Source organism: Dendrobates tinctorius, unplaced genomic scaffold, assembly GCF_039654945.1.
Source record: "Dendrobates tinctorius isolate UK_male_01 unplaced genomic scaffold, ASM3965494v1 ptg000138l, whole genome shotgun sequence".
NCBI lineage: Eukaryota > Metazoa > Chordata > Amphibia > Anura > Dendrobatidae > Dendrobates > Dendrobates tinctorius.
Genome location: NW_027361806.1, coordinates 20,974,153 through 20,991,832, shown reverse-complemented (window position 1 = coordinate 20,991,832; position 17,680 = coordinate 20,974,153). Strand labels below are relative to the sequence as shown.

At 41.1% G+C, this 17,680-nt stretch overlaps 1 protein-coding gene across 3 annotated transcripts in view; it reads left to right on the top strand.

Annotated features, from left to right (window-relative positions):
* The first annotated feature begins 185 nt into the window (after positions 1-185).
* Positions 186-17,680, top strand: part of LRRIQ3 (leucine rich repeats and IQ motif containing 3) — a 38,745-nt gene continuing 21,250 nt past the window's right edge. For all 3 annotated transcript variants that reach the window (XR_012220147.1, XM_073544788.1, XM_073544787.1), the window contains exons 1-5: positions 186-259; positions 3,058-3,336; positions 6,693-7,016; positions 11,705-11,838; positions 15,829-15,982. Coding sequence is in view for 2 of the 3 variants with exons in the window: in XM_073544788.1 (XP_073400889.1) it covers positions 3,082-3,336; positions 6,693-7,016; positions 11,705-11,838; positions 15,829-15,982 (867 nt within the window). In the remaining variant the exon portion in view is untranslated. The remainder of the gene's footprint in view (positions 260-3,057; positions 3,337-6,692; positions 7,017-11,704; positions 11,839-15,828; positions 15,983-17,680) is intronic.

Sequence of the window (17,680 nt, the reverse complement as noted above, 5' to 3'; positions counted from 1 at the left end):
ATGACCTTATCCCACAGCAGCACAGCAGAATATCGCCTGTGGTTTAAATCTAATTTTTGCTTTAAATTTACTTTTTTGTTAATATTTTGGATGATGTTTTTTCCACGTCATCATTCTGGCTTTGCTGCCTGACAGTGTAGAGGCAGGTCAGGCCTGGTGGCTCTGGCCCTTTAAGGCTTGTTGTGGTTTCCATGGCAACGGAATGCAGCACACAATGTTGTATCTGAACATTCCATGGGAGACAAGCGGCGGAGCGCAGGTAACTGTCAGGAAGCCGCCACCTGGGAATAGCCGGGTATATATGTATACCTGCCCGCCTGTATAGAATGGGCGCTGCCAGCAGCTGGCACTGATCTCCCTGCTGCCCCTGCCACACTGATTAACCCTTCCTCTCCCTCCAGGACATGGGAAGCCTTGCAAAAAGTCTGATTAAGGGCTTATTCACACCATTGCACAGGGTCCACACAGTCTCATGTACATTAATGCTGCAAATTCCTCCCAGTCCGTGGACTTGGCTTTCATGAAATCTGGCTGTTTTTTCCTGGTATTTTTCATGGTATTTTTGTGTTTTATTTTTAAATGCCACATGCTCTCGGGATGGTGTTTTGGGGGACACTTTTCCATTCAACTTCTTTATAGCACTTGAAAAAATCCTCCCAGAAATAAACCATTAAAATGCAAAAAAAAAAAAAAAACCTGAATAACAAATGTGAGAGCCTCATGGCATTTTAATTGAATTTTTGTGCTTGCTCTCGGGATTTTTTTGGCACTTTTCCTTTAAAATTCTTTATAGAACTTGAGAAACTCCTGTAAAAACAAGTTACAATGTAAAATAAAAAATGTGAGAAGCCCTTGGTATTTTTCCAGCAGGTGCATGGAGGAGTCCCAACGTCTAATTTTTCGGCGGTTCCCCATGAATGTGTGGTCCTTGATATATGGTGCTGTTGTATAATTCCCATAGACTTGAATGGAGCCGTGCACCGGCCTCTGTCTACAGAACGGTAATTCAAATGTCAAAGTGATGTTCACACACTGAAAACAAGATTGATTGATATTTATACCAACACATAGAGGAATTGCTTAAATAGCAAGCTCCTAATTCAGAATTCTTTCCAAACAGGAGCCGTCCACAAATGTCCCTCCTTTAGGGGTCTCCTGTAACTCCTGGGGCAGATATTAATCTGCTTTATGTCAATTCTTTCTGCGCTTTTGCTGCAGATTTCACTCAGACTAATAATTAGAAAAATCTGTTCCAAAAACGTGTATATTTTATGCTGCTTTTTTTCTGCCAAGCGATGCAGAAATGTCTGCACCAAATACTGAACGTGCGCGCATGCCCTTAGTTTAAAATGTGACTTATTTATGGGCCAAAGGTCTCGTCATTGAAATTTGGTAACAGATAATGTAGCACTTGTCATTACTATATTATATCAGCCCACAAAACATGCCGTATAATGCCAAAACAGTGGTCACATAGTGTTTATATGATACTGCTAGAAAGTGCAATGACATGTCGAGATAATACTGCCATATACAAGTATATAATACCGCTAACAGGTGTCAGGATAATGCTGCTTATAGTTACATAGTAGTGCTAAAAAGTGCCAATATATTTCTGCCATATACAGTGCTGAATACTGCTCCATAATATTGTTAGAAAGTCCCAAGATAATATTGCCTAAGGCCGGGGTCACACTAACCGACGCAAAATACGGTCAGTATTTTACATGCGTAATACGGATGAATGACCCCTAAACAGTGCTCCGTATCAAGGTGTGGTCGCGTATTTTGTGCATGTCAGCATCTGTATGTAATCCGTATGTAATCCGTATGGCGAGATTTTCTCGCCGAATTGCAAAATGGACATATAATGGAGCCCTATGACAGGGTTTATAACACAAAGCAAAGAATAGATATAGACACATAAAATGCATATATATAGATATTCTATGTGTCTATATCTATTCTTTCTTTCTCTATTAAAATTGTCAGTGTGAGTTTACTGTATAGCGCACTGAATTGCCGGCTTTTCTAAAAGACACCGGGTGCGTATTTCTCACAAGTCACATGTGTGGTCCGTGTGTAATCCGTATTTTTGGCGCACCCATAGACTTGCATTGGCGTATTACGGCCGTAGTACGCTGACAGTCCCAGCATGCTGCGATTGGCACGGAGCGTAGAATACGGATGAGAAATATACGGCTGGTGCGAGGGACCCCATAGAGAATCATTTGTCCGTGTGTAATGCGTGCTTTTAGCGCCTCTCACTCGTCCGTATTCCTCGCCAGTGTGACCCCGGCCTTATAGTTACATACTACTGCTGTTTACTGCCAAAATAATACTGCCATGTAGAGTTTGCATAATACTGTTATACAGTGTCAAGATAATAATGCTATATAGATACATAAAACTACTATAAAGTGCCGAGACAATACTGACACATAAAGTTACATAATTCCGTTTTAATGAGCAATGATAATACTGCCATAGAGAGATTATATTATACTGTTATAGGGTGTCATGCCACTCACAGATACCCAGTACCATACAGTGTATTACCCAGCTATTAATGCATTATAGCGGCCATATAATAATGCCATATAGTCCCCACATAATGCTGCAGCTCAGTTCCCAAATAAACCCCCCGCTAACTAATCTTACGTAGTTTTTTTTGTTTGCTCCGTATGTTGGTGCCCCTTATGAAGCGCTCCCCTGACAGCTGCCCAGTTTGCCGGCCCTGGTGGCCCTTGCTGTATCTACATCTGGCCTTCCTATGTGTGACCTGGGCAACACAATGGCTCAGTGGTTAGCACTGCAGGGCTGGAGTCCTGGGTTTGAATCCCCCCAAGGACAACATCTGCAAGGAGTTTGTATGTTCTCGCCGTGTTTGCGTGGGTTTTCTCTGGGTTCTTCAGTTTCGTTCCAAAGACATACTGATAGGGAATATAGATTGTGAGCCCTGTCAGGGACAGTGATGATAATGTGTGCAAGCTGTAAAGCGCTGCGGAATATGTTAGCTCTATATAAAGGTTATTATTTATTCTGGATATTTTACAGGATCCCGACCGATAATCTGACACCATGGAGGAGCAGTATCTCGTGTCGGCCTCAGAGAACATTTTACTTGACCATGGACGCTTCCTTGATAATTGTCGGACCGCGGAACTCGAGAAACTTGTGACTTTAAATCTAAGTAAACAGCTCTTACGGCAGGTGAGCGTCCTGGACTCGTGCTCGGCCCTGAGGTCCTGCACCCTGGCCAATAACTACCTGACGGACGTCGCAGCGCTGAGGAACTGTGTGCACATCGTGACCTTAGACCTGCACGGGAATCAGGTAAGGTGTTTTATAGCTGTCGTCGATATTTTTCAATATGTTATTTAAGTACAACGTTGTTACTTTCTTTTATAAACAGCGCCCCCCTCTTCTTCACTGGCTGTTCTTGGTATTGCAGCTCAGTCTCATTCATGGGTTTAATTTCTATTGATAATTTCTCTTTATTTAAAGGGGCAGTCTCATAAACAGCATTTATCAGCTATCCACAGTACGGCTGATAACTGTATGATTGCTCCGTCGATCAAGACAATGAGGGTCCGGACGTCACTTAGTGAGCGTGTGCAACCACTGCTTCCATCACGTCTGCACTAACGCCCCATTCACACAGTGCACTTTGGGCCTCACATTCTCATGACCTCACCGAGGGGGGCTTTAGCTGTCAGATCCCCAGGAATCACATATTTATCATCTAGCCTGATGATAGGCGAAAAATGTTGTTTATGGGACCAACCCTTTAAGGGTAAAGTCATCTTAAAGGGATGTTTTAGATTGGAAAGATCTTTTCAACTTTCTACTAAAATAGCGCCACCCGTGTCCACAGGCCAAACTTGGATTTGCATCTTCTATACAACCATTTTATATTTATAGGGGAACGCATGTTGAGCGTTTCCAGAGGCATCGCTTCTCCGACTACTCCTATTCTTAGTTTAATCAGATATTGCACTTTAGCGACTTTGAAGTGTTAAAACACAGTGTGACCAATTTGTTAAAGAGGAAATCCATCCAAAAAAAGGGGGTTTTAGTAGTAAAAAAAAAAAAGGCTAATTACTTCCATAAATAGTGCCACTCTCATCCATAGGTTGTGGCTGATATTGCAGCTTAAACTCAATGAAATGTTAAAAACGCTACTGAGCCATGTTTTACCTAAAGGTGAATGACTTGTTATAGATGGGAGACCAGACAGTGTAGGCATTTTTTTCTAGAAATAGCGCCACTCATGTCTATAGGCAGTGCCTGGTATTGCACCTCAGACTCGTTGACTTGAATGTTGCAGACAGCCCATTGACAAGTATGACCGTATTGTTTTATTCTCGTAGAAGCCCCTAAAGAGGATCGGTTACCAGGTCACAAGTGTCCAGTTCTTGCTATTATTTTATTACTCTGCTCTCCTGAGACTTTCTGATTTTCTTTTACATCAATCATAGCGTTCTAGAACTATGATTCTTTCTATTTACTGCTAATTTCTATAGTTTTTACCATAGTCCCCGGCTGTCAGATATATATATATATATATATTAGTGTGCCAAGGAAAAATGAAATTTGAAAATTGGTAAGTCTTTACCCCTCAAATTTGTTCCTTTTAGGCATAAGGATTCACCATGTAAAATATGTTGACATTAAATTTAGATTTACCACTTGCTCAAGGCATGTGAATTATTCCATGTGGACTAGTAAAAAAAATGTAAACATTTTTTTTAAAAATTAAAAAAAAAAATTAAAAAGCCTAAAAGTTCAAATCACCCCCCTTTCGCCCCATTGAAAATTAAAGGGTTAAAAAAATATATACACATATTTGGTATCGCCACGTTCAGAAACGCCCGATCTTTCAAAATATAAAATCAATTAATCTGATCGGTAAACGGCATAACATACCATACATAACGATAAATACTGAACAAACATTTAAAACTGCAATATGATGTGCCATTGAGCAACCAGCATAACTAATCTTAAAAAAAGAAAATTATAAAATATCTAGGAACAAAAAGGAACAAAACTAGGAGGCAAGACCTTCAAAAACATACGACTTAATTTTTACCATGCATTTCCTTGGCACCCTAATATATATATATATATATATATATATATATATATATATATATATATGTAATACATTTCAATATGTATAGAAAACAAGAAAAAACCTGCACAATTTAGGTATCAATATGTCCGTAATAACCTGGAAAAAAAAATCACAGTAGGTGATTTTGTATGTAACTCGCATAGTAAAAATAATAAATGAAAGTAACTGTACAAAAATAAAAATATACCAAAAATTCATTTTTTTTTCTATTTATGCAACTACAAAAATAATCTGAATTACACAGTAATTTATTTGTACCCCAAAACAGCGGCCAAAAAAAGAAAATAATAGATGAAAAATATTGACTGGTTGTTAAGGAATTAAAAGGATTGAAGTCTAAGGAGCAACAATGCGTCAATTTCCAGTAACCGCCCCCCGGACCACATAAATTTCCCTGACTCTGGACCCATGAGAAACGTCGCACTGATTCCAGGAGGGTCAGCTGTACTTTTTAGAATAGTCAAAAATACCCATACAATAGCCAAAATATGACCCAAAGAGTCACGTAGGACAAAGCACAGAGCAAGATACAAGAACGTATGATAAATGACCTATAATTAACTTGAAGAAGTTGTGGAGACCCTACAACTTTCCTCTAACTTTTGAATTTGCAACTCACTTAGAAAACAGATGATGAAAAGAGTTCCCAGCGTCTCATTTATTTTTAGTGAAGTCACCCGGGAAGCTTCCTGTTGAAGTACAATAAGGACAATTTAATTGCAAGAGCATAATTTATCTTCTCGCTACTTTCTCCCAGCTGACAGTACTTTTAATCAGGTCTATATGTGCGATCAGGTGACCGCGCTGTCCATTGTTGCAAGAACAAATGAATGTTAAAAATAAAGTCGTTTAAATATACAGAGAATCTTGGGGAAAATGGTCTTTCGTGATGAGCATCGCCAAAAATATCTTTTTTTTTTTTTAAATGTAGAAAATTAAATGTAATTAACTTTAACATCATTTGTCATTGTCAAGAATACTTGGGGCAGAACAATATTATAAAGAAACAAAACTAATTTGAGGATTCCTAAACGGGCTCCTCCAGGTAGTCCACACCATCCGCGGTATGCATCCTCATACTTTTCTTGGTTCATCAGCTCCTCAGGGGCAGAGCTTTGTTATTGTAGCAGAGGACAGAGCAGAAGAGCAAGGGTTGGATCACATCTCATCTAATTACCAATTTCACACTTAGAAGCTTGTTCATGCAATGAAGCAAATTGGCGGTGGACCCCCCACTCCCTAATATTACACTTCTGTTAACAGAAGCATGGCCTATCCTAGCGACAGGAGATGGCGACCAAAAGATTATGTAAGGTAGGAAACAAGGTTTATCCAGCAAAACCAATAACTAAGTAACATAACGATCCAAGTGGGTCACAAGGAGGAGACTGAAAAGCCATTCTACCGCATAGGTAGATACCAGTATTACAAAAGGATGAATAGTCCTTTGGGAGGGGAGGGGGCTCTTACAGATTTTACATTGGGGCTAAGGAGTTTTAACGTAGGTTTCTGGGCCTTCACGAGTAATGACCTCAGTTCTTGTTTCTTTCAGATTCAGAATCTGCCAGATCTGGAATTTTGGAGGCAATTAAGGAGCTTGAAGCTGCTTTATCTGCATGACAATCGCATCAGAAGTGTGGCTAACATCGAATCCCTGTCCTCCTGTCCAAATCTGACCGGACTGACACTGTATGACACGCCGCTGAGCCTGCAGAAGAGTTATAGGCATATAGTCGTCAATAGTATATGGTCGTTAAAAGCCCTGGATAACTTTGTTGTTTCCGATGAAGAAATCATTGAAGATTGGAAACTCGAGGGAAGGTTCAAGGCTCTTAACCCTGAATTATACATCAACATGTCACCTGTACCCAGCAAGGTAATGTGAGATAGAGCTGAGTACGACCTTAGAAGAGAAAGTATATATATACAACATCTCAGGACTTCTGAAGAACCCAGGGTCCACCATGAGAAATAATTTGAGGGTCCATTCTGAAATTTTTCAGAATAGGGGCACATCCACTTTTAAGTCCAGTGTCCATTCTTTTGTTATCATGTCACACACAGGTCACAATGGTTATTATAGAAGGAACCCCAAAAATGATGAACCAAAGATGAAATTGGAGGTGTCTGCCCATTAAGTCATGGTCTCCTATCGAATGTGTGGATAAGCCCTAATATAGTTACCGACCAATAGGAAATCCACTTTTTTTCTAATAAGTAATTGATCACATGGGTGCATATAAGGTTATAGGTGTAGGTACACTGTCACTTAAGAGATATTATCATGCCGATGTCATGGTCCCACTGATTTAGAGTAAGGTTGCCTTCAAACTTTATCATTTGGCGGTTCCCTTATCTCCGAGATTTATTATTTGGTTCCCTTGAACCAATGAGACTCTAATCTGGGATATTTATAATGACGGTTAGTCTTAATATCTTAAGACCTATCAGCAAACATAAGACCTATCGGCAAACAATATTTGATCTACGGTTCCGACTCCTGGCGCCGCTGCTGATCAGAAGAATGATGGAGACAAGGACTCATTGCCCACATTGTCTATGTGGGCACCTTTCCTTCTGTATGGCTGGTATTGCCGCTCAACCAAGGCACAACCACAACCTTCGCTCTCACCTAGTCTTCCTCCACGAGCAATTTTTCCCTCAATCCTCCGCTCTATGTGGCTTTTAACTGCTTATACGGCCAGTAGCACCAAAAACCTTTGCCTTCATCTTGCGTTCTAATCCTCCTCGATCAAATCTTTATACAGTTGTGGCCAAAAGTATTGACACCCCTGCAATTCTGTCAGATAATACTCAGTTTGTTCCTGAAAATGATTGCAAACACAAATTCTTTGGTATTATCTTCATTTAATTTGTCTTAAATGAAAAAACACAAAAGAGAATGAAGCAAAAAGCAAAACATTGATCATTTCACATAAAACTCCAAAAATGGGCCGGACAAAAGTATTGGCACCCTCAGCCTAATACTTGGTTGCACAACCTTTAGCCAAAATAACTGCGACCAACCGCTTTCGGTAACCATCAATGAGTTTCTTACAATGCTCTGCTGGAATTTTAGACCATTCTTCTTTGGCAAACTGCTCCAGGTCCCTGATATTTGAAGGGTGCCTTCTCCAAACTGCCATTTTTAGATCTCTCCACAGGTGTTCTATGCAATCAAACTAAAGGAACAAAAAGCGCAATAGGGTCTTATCCGGGTTATTGTTAGAAGAATAAATTAGAATCTACTCACCCTTTTCAGGAGAGGTTCAGGCATGTAAGATCGTAGTCAGCTTGCTGCACGTCCAAAGGTCAGCTCTGTGACCGTAAAACTTCAGATTCCTTGGGATAGATTCATGGACTTCAGTGCGCTGCTAGACAAATTCACTAATCCAGGTTGTGAGAAAGATTAACTGTTTATTTCCCAACGCGTTTCAAAGTGTATACCACTTCTTCATCAGGGGATGACATATATCTATATATATGTCATCCCCTGATGAAGAAGTGGTATACACTTTGAAACGCGTTGGGAAATAAACAGTTAATCTTCCTCACAACCTGGATTAGTGAATTTGTCTAGCAGCGCACTGAAGTCCATGAATCTATCCCAAGGAATCTGAAGTTTCACAGGTGTTCTATGGGATTCAGGTCTGGACTCATTGCTGGTCACCTTAGAAGTCTCCAGTGCTTTCTCTCAAACCATTTTCTAGTGCTTTTTGAAGTGTGTTTTGGGTCATTGTCCTGCTGGAAGACCCATGACCTCTGAGGGAGACCCAGCTTTCTCACACTGGGCCCTACATTATGCTACAAAATTTGTTGGTAGTCTTCAGACTTTATAATGCCATGCACACGGTCAAGCAGTCCAGTGCCAGAGGCAGCAAAGCAACCCCAAAACATCAGGGAACCTCCGCCATGTTTGACTGTAGGGACCGTGTTTTTTTCTTTGAATGCCTCTTTTTTTCTCCTGTAAACTCTATGTTGATGCCTTTGCCCAAAAAGCTCTACCTTTGTCTCATCTGAGCAGAGAACATTCTTCCAAAACGTTTTAGGCTTTTTCAGGTAAGTTTTGGCAAACTCCAGCTTGGCTTTTTTATGTCTCGGGGTAAGAAGTGGGGTCTTCTTGGGTCTCCTACCATACAGTCCCTTTTCATTCAGACGCCGACGGATAGTGCGGGTTGACACTGTTGCACCCTCAGACTGCAGGGCAGCTTGAACTTGTTTGGATGTTAGTCGAGGTTCTTTATCCAACATCCGCACAATCTTGCATTGAAATCTCTTGTCAATTTTTCTTTTCCGTCCACATCTAGGGAGGTTAGCCACAGTGCCATGGGCTTTACACTTCTTGATGACACTGCGGACGGTAGACACAGGAACATTCAGGTCTTTGGAGATGGACTTGTAGCCTTGAGATTGCTCATGCTTGCTCACAATTTGGTTTCTCAAGTCCTCAGACAGTTCTTTGGTCTTCTTTCTTTTCTCCATGCTCAATGTGGTGCACACAAGGACACAGGACAGAGGTTGAGTCAACTTTAATCCTTGTCAACTGGCTGCAAGTGAGATTTAGTTATTGCCAACACCTGTTAGGTGCCACAGGTAAGTAACAGGTGCTGTTAATTACACAAATTAGAGAAGCATCACATGATTTTTCGAACAGTGCCAATACTTTTGTCCACCCTCCTTTTTTATGTTTGGTGTGGAATTATATCCAATTTGGCTTTAGGACAATTCTTTTTGTGTTTTTTCATTTAAGACAAATTAAATGAAGATAATAATAACAAAGAATTTGTGTTTGCAATCATTTTCAGGAAGAAACTGAGTATTATCTGACAGAATTGCAGGGGTGTCAATACTTTTGGCCATAACTGTAGCCTGTCTGTCTTTAAATGAATCTAGAAAAAGTCCTGGATTGATATTGTTTTCAATAAGAGACAGGTCAACATGGCTTTGATATGTCCAATCCAAGTTTGTATGGAATATGGGGGGTATTGGTTCTAGCAATTAAAGGGGAAGTTCCATAAACAACATTTATCACCTGTTAACAAACAAAAAAAAAAAAAGATCACTGGGAGTTGAGCTTCGAAGACCCCCAGGAATGGCAGACCAATGTCGTCTATGTGAAAGAAGCTGTACTGAGCATGTGTGACCACCGTGCCTACACGCAAAGAATGGAGCAGTGGGTGCACATGCTGACTACGGCTCCATTCACATCTCGTAATCGGTGGGAGTCGCACTGGTGGGAGCCATCAGCTGGGCTTCACAGGAGAATGCCAGTTTGATTCATGTCCTGTAATACAGTAGTATTGTAGTTTATACCCCAATAAATCAAATGTATTTGGCATATTTGTCTTCGCCAAATACGTTAATGTCCGATTTACCAAAATATGAAATTAATGACCCAACACGGAAAAAATAGAAAACTTATAGGTCTCATAAAAATAGAGACAAAAGCTACTTTTCTTTTTATTGTATTTTTTTTTTTTACAAAAGTCAAACTTTTATATTACTACTTGAATAAAAAAAAACTATATACCACAAGTTTGGTATCGCCATGTTACCAGGTTATTTTTTCCTTACAAGGAACACCCCCAAAAAATCCAAAAAACAAAGGTAACGGTGAAGAACCCAGGTGTTTGGCTCTCGTACAGTAGGCAAATGATAAAAAAAATAGAGTGTTGACAAAAAAATCTCCAAAGTTACATATTTTTTTTAATTAAAAACAAAAAATAAAAATACAACGCGTTTCGGCTGCCAACAGCCTTCCTCAGGTGCTTATATATTTATAGCCTCAGCACTGAAGGGGTAAATGTCGCCCAGCAATGGGGACTCTCCACATGCCTTAATATCATGTATGTGGAAAGTCTCCATTACTGGGTGCAGGCACCATTAACCCCTTCAGTGCTGAGACAATTTAGGCACCCGAGGAAGGCTGTTGGCAGTCGAAACGCGTTGTATTTTTTTTTTTTTAACAATGGTGTCATTTAAAATATAAATCGTCTTGCAGAAAAACGAGCCCTCGTCATATGGCTGGGAAGATGGAAGAATAAAAACGTTATGGCTCTTGGTAGAAGGGCAGTTTAAAAAGGAAAGTGCGAAAATGAAAAATTGTCTGATTGGGAAAGCGATTAAACCTCAGAATCCAGAACCTTCGTTGTAATCTTTGCAATGCAGATATAAAGAATAATTCTCCGTCTCATCTGCCGAGAACTCGTATGATACATCCAGCAATGAATATTCTTCGCCCTCTTTCCGGCATTTCCTTTAAGGTGCCGGAAGCTGTTGGCGCATGCGTTACGTCTTGGGTGTAAAGGTTAGAAAATCCCCCGCAGACGCCTCCAGGAAATGAGCTTTTCCTTTCGGTAATCCTTTGTGGCCTTCCGTATCGGAGGCTCGGGATGTAACACATTAATGAGACGAGGCTTTGTTTATGCGAAGGATCCGAACGCTCCGTCTCAGTGGCGAATCTCAATATTTCATGCGTAATCCTGAGACGAGCATCTGTGCGCAGCTTCTCTCCTTTTTTTAGGAATCATGCGCGGCATTGATTGTGCTCTCGTTATGTTGCAGGATTTCAGCCTGGAGAATGAAATGAAAGCGGTGGACAAAATCATTAGAGAAATCAATCGCGTTCTGGCAACTTGTTCCCCGGTGCTAATTGTCCAGAAATGGATCCGAGGATATTTACTGCGTCGGAGGATGGGGTGCGTGCCGCACGTTCACTCTCGTTTTATGTTTGTTTTGAGCAAAATTGGCAACAAAAAAAAACAAAAAAAAGAAAATCATGTTTGAGAAAGTGGTTTATGTTCCCATAAAGTATGTGGCCCCAGCGTGCCGTGAACATGCCGCTATATACAATAATAGGCTTCCGTAAAGCGCCCACACCTCTCTGAGCTCGGTCCTTTTGGGTGAAATAAACGCTTAAGTAGCAAAGTCTGGAGGGCAGGAGCGCAGAGAAAAGATTCACTCTCCAATGTGCAGTGGACTCTAAGTGCCTGAGAAGAAAATGCAGCCTCGGCGCTCAGAGGCTCGCTGCAGAATATGCGGTCATAAAATAAGGTGACTGGGTCTACGAACAGCACAGAGACTCCGCCGGTGAGCAGGGACGCAGCCCGGACATAACATGAAGTTCATAACGTTCACCAAGCCTCACAGGAGGATAGTCCACTCACTACCACCAATAGCACCTAAGAGACATAGTGAGCGCAGCTCTGGAGTATAATGCAGGATATAACTCGGGATCAGTAATGTAATGTATGTACACAGTGAGTGCACCAGCAGAGTAGTGAGTGCAGCTCTGGAGTATAATACAGGATGTAACTCAGGATCAGTAATGTAATGTATGTACACAGTGAGTGCACCAGCAGAGTAGTGAGTGCAGCAATGGAGTATAATACAGGATGTAACTCAGGATCAGTAATGTAATGTATGTACACAGTGAGTGCACCAGCAGAATAGTGAGTGCAGCTCTGGAGTATAATACAGGATGTAACTCAGGATCAGTAATGTAATGTATGTACACAATGACTGTACCAGCAGAATAGTGAGTGCAGCTCTGGAGTATAATACAGGATGTAACTCAGGATCAGTAATGTAATGTATGTACACAGTGAGTGCACCAGCAGAATAGTGAGTGCAGCTCTGGAGTATAATACAGGATGTAACTCAGGATCAGTAATGTAATGTATGTACACAGTGAGTGCACCAGCAGAATAGTGAGTGCAGCTCTGGAGTATAATGCAGGATGTAACTCTGGATCAGTAATGTAATGTATGTACACAATGACTGTACCAGCAGAATAGTGAGTGCAGCTCTGGAGTATAATACAGGATGTAGTAACTCAGGATCAGTAATGTAATGTATGTACACAGTGACTGCACCAGCAGAATAGTGAGTGCAGCTCTGGAGCATAATACAGGATGTAACTCAGGATCAGTAATGTAATGTATGTACACAATGACTGTACCAGCAGAATAGTGAGTGCAGCTCTGGAGTATAATGCAGGATGTAACTCTGGATCAGTAATGTAATGTATGTACACAATGACTGTACCAGCAGAATAGTGAGTGCAGCTCTGGAGTATAATACAGGATGTAGTAACTCAGGATCAGTAATGTAATGTATGTACACAGTGACTGCACCAGCAGAATAGTGAGTGCAGCTCTGGGGTATAATACAGGATGTAACTCTGGATCAGTAATGTAATGTATGTACACAATGACTGTACCAGCAGAATAGTGAGTGCAGCTCTGGAGTATAATACAGGATGTAGTAACTCAGGATCAGTAATGTAATGTATGTACACAGTGACTGCACCAGCAGAATAGTGAGTGCAGCTCTGGAGTATAATGCAGGATGTAACTCTGGATCAGTAATGTAATGTATGTACACAATGACTGTACCAGCAGAATAGTGAGTGCAGCTCTGGAGTATAATACAGGATGTAGTAACTCAGGATCAGTAATGTAATGTATGTACACAGTGACTGCACCAGCAGAATAGTGAGTGCAGCTCTGGAGTATAATACAGGATGTAGTAACTCAGGATCAGTAATGTAATGTATGTACACAGTGACTGCACCAGCAGAATAGTGAGTGCAGCTCTGGAGTATAATACAGGATGTAGTAACTCAGGATCAGTAATGTAATGTATGTACACAGTGACTGCACCAGCAGAATAGTGAGTGCAGCTCTGGGGTATAATACAGGATGTAACTCAGGATCAGTAATGTAATGTATGTACACAGTGACTGCACCAGCAGAATAGTGAGTACAGCTCTGGAGTATAATACAGGATGTAACTCAGGATCAGTAATGTATGTACACAGTGACTGCACCAGCAGAATAGTGAGTGCAGCTCTGGGGTATAATACAGGATGTAACTCAGGATCAGTAATGTATGTACACAGTGACTGCACCAGCAGAATAGTGAGTGCAGCTCTGGGGTATAATACAGGATGTAACTCAGGATCAGTAATGTAATGTATGTACACAGTGACTGCACCAGCAGAATAGTGAGTACAGCTCTGGAGTATAATACAGGATGTAACTCAGGATCAGTAATGTATGTACACAGTGACTGCACCAGCAGAATAGAGAGTGCAGCTCTGGGGTGTAATACAGGATGTAACTCAGGATCAGTAATGTAATGTATGTACACAGTGACTACACCAGCAGAATAGTGAGTGCAGCTCTGGGGTATAATACAGGATGTAACTCAGGATCAGTAATGTAATGTATGTACACAGTGACTGCACCAGCAGAATAGTGAGTGCAGCTCTGGGGTATAATACAGGATGTAACTCAGGATCAGTAATGTAATGTATGCACACAGTGACTGCACCAGCAGAATAGTGAGTGCAGCTCTGGGGTATAATACAGGATGTAACTCAGGATCAGTAATGTAATGTATGTACACAGTGACTGCACCAGCAGAATAGTGAGTACAGCTCTGGAGTATAATACAGGATGTAACTCAGGATCAGTAATGTATGTACACAGTGACTGCACCAGCAGAATAGTGAGTGCAGCTCTGGAGTATAATACAGGATGTAACTCAGGATCAGTAATGTATGTACACAGTGACTGCACTAGCAGAATAGAGAGTGCAGCTCTGGGGTATAATACAGGATGTAACTCAGGATCAGTAATGTAATGTATGTACACAGTGACTACACCAGCAGAATAGTGAGTGCAGCTCTGGGGTATAATACAGGATGTAACTCAGGATCAGTAATGTAATGTATGTACACAGTGACTGCACCAGCAGAATAGTGAGTGCAGCTCTGGGGTATAATACAGGATGTAACTCAGGATCAGTAATGTAATGTATGTACACAGTGACTGCACCAGCAGAATAGTGAGTGCAGCTCTGGAGTATAATACAAGATAAGCGCATTTACTGTACTTGCCACATATTTCTTAATTAAGGATGGTAACAAACTTCTTAAGTATACTAGATCTTCTTTCGACATGGAGATTTCCCTGAATAGAAACCTTGGTCACGATGGCAGTGACTACAATGTGACAGAATTGTTCTTTAGAGTGCTGTATCCTACTGAATAATTGACAGCCTTATCTGTGTATATGTGCAGAGGGCGAACTGTCAATCATGAAGTACAACCAGCATCGGGGACTTAGAACTCACAAGGAGCAGGGATTACACAGGTTGCGCTGAATCCCTTTATTAGGTGCCAACCTGCTCATCTGTGCAAATTTCATAATTTTGACATTTTTTTGTATCATTCCATACACATATATTTTTCAGTCCGCTGCCCTCCTTGTCTGCAGTATTGCTGCCTCTGCTGCTATTTTCGCTCCACGGTCTACTGTCCACTCATCCCCTGATCTGGATAACGCTGCTGAGTTTTCCTCCGAGAGATCTACCTGTCTGGGTGAAGAGTTAGCAAGTGAAGGGAGCGCGCGCTGCGCACGTGGCGGAGAGATAGCTCAAAGCTAAAGAGGGCGCTGGGACTTAGGGAGAAGTGATGGCGACATAAAAAAGAAAAATGAAGTATCCATATACAAAATAAAGTAAGATACAGAAAATCCAATCTTCACTATGGCGGCGGCGGTGCGAATCACCGTTATTAATGTGCAGGGTCACAATGCGACTTTTCATCCTTCATATATTACCGCGGGCTTAGAATATTTGCAAAGTATGCTAAAAATAATACGCTGGGTATATATTCACAGCTTTACTCCTCAGCTGGAGACGAAGAGGGCGAAATTACATTACTGGCAAAGGGGAAGTCGGGAGTGGAGGGCGAACCCTCCTGTTAAAGCTGTAGTGGAACCGAACTTTTGGGACCGTCCATTGAACCGCGGACGACTCCCGGTGATTATACAGGTAAAAATGGAAATAAGAGATTGATATAAAAAAATGCCTTAAAGGGGAAGGTGTATATTATATATATTGAGTCAGATTTGCAGGGCGTCCGTTCACCTATTAGTTTCTTGCTCTGGAGGACCTGACATGTGCAATGCTTCATTTTTCCTGCGGAGGTGCTGCAGCAGATTTCTGTTTGCTGCCAGTATCACCCATGACTTACAGCTGTTTCCTCTGCTTGAGAACATGGTTTAAGACCTCAGTATAATGAGTTTCGAGCATGTGTTTTAACTGTGTGTTGCTCATATTGAGCATGCATCTTTTATAGTCTACGGAGTTGTTCATACTTTTTTTTCAAACCTGTTGTCCGAAAAAAAAAAAATGTGACATCCATTTTTCATCCAGATCAAACTTGGCCTTTAAATGAACAGATCAGTAAAAAAAAAAAGAAGCAAAAAAAAAAAAAAACAGCAGGCAGGTGCCATCTGTGTGTCATCCTGTGTGTCATCCAGGTGCTGGCTGGTTTCACTATGTAATCTGTAAGGGTAAGTTCACACTAGGCGTTTTTTTCTGCAGTTCTTGACAGGATAGAAGTTGCAGAATAAAAGTATGTTTTCCTTGGTTTTTCTTGCATTTTTTGCGGCGTGTTTTGTGTGGTTTTTGTGGCGGTTTTGGCATCCTAGATTAGTCTCTTTTGCATGCTGAGGAATTTAGTGTTGAAAAAAAATGTCCTATTCTGTAGAATCAGGTTTTTGCACAAAAAAATGCAGGAAAATATGATACTTACATTTTAGTGCGTTTTTTTCAGCAATTTTTCACCATCAATTAATTTCAATGGGTGAAAAACGCTGAAAGAGAAGTGACATGCTCCATTGTGCAAAAAAAACCATGCCTAGCACAAAATACCGAAGACAAAAAGCAATGTGTGTGCAGGAGATTTCTGAAATCTCATAGTCTTTCCTGGTCCTGTAAAACGCAGCTGAAAATTTTCATTAAAAAAAAAAAAAACATTAAAAAAAGCTGCAAAAACGCCCAGTGTGAACTTAGGCTAGTTTCACACTTGCTTTTTTTTGCAGCGCGTTTTTCCCGCAAAAAAACGCATTGAAAAAACGCATACAAAAGCATACAACTGCTGCGTTTTTTTCAAGCATTTTTATGAGCATGCATGAAAAAAACGCAGCGTTTTTATGCGTTTGTATGCGTTTTTAGTGCGTTTTTACCGCGTTTGCGTTTTTTTCCAACATAAGGGTGGCCCCTCACACTAACCCAAACCATGACTTTACTAACCCTAACCCTGACCCTAACCCTAACCCTGACCCTAACCCTTAACCAAATCATACTTAACCCTAACCCAAACCCTAAACCCTAACTAACCCTAACCCTAACCCTAACCCTGACCCTAACCCTAACCCTGACCCTAACCCTAACCCTAACCCTAACCCTAACCCTAACCCTGACCCTAACCCTTAACAAAACCATACTTAACCCTAACCCTGACCCTAACCCTAACCCTGACCCTAACCCTAACCCTAACCCTGACCCTAACCCTTAACCAAACCATACTTAACCCTAATCCTGACCCTAACCCTGACCCTAACCCTTAACAAAACCATACTTAACCCTAACCCTGACCCTAACCCTAACCCTGACCCTAACCCTAACCCTGACCCTAACCCTAACCCTGACCCTAACCCTTAACCAAACCATACTTAACCCTAA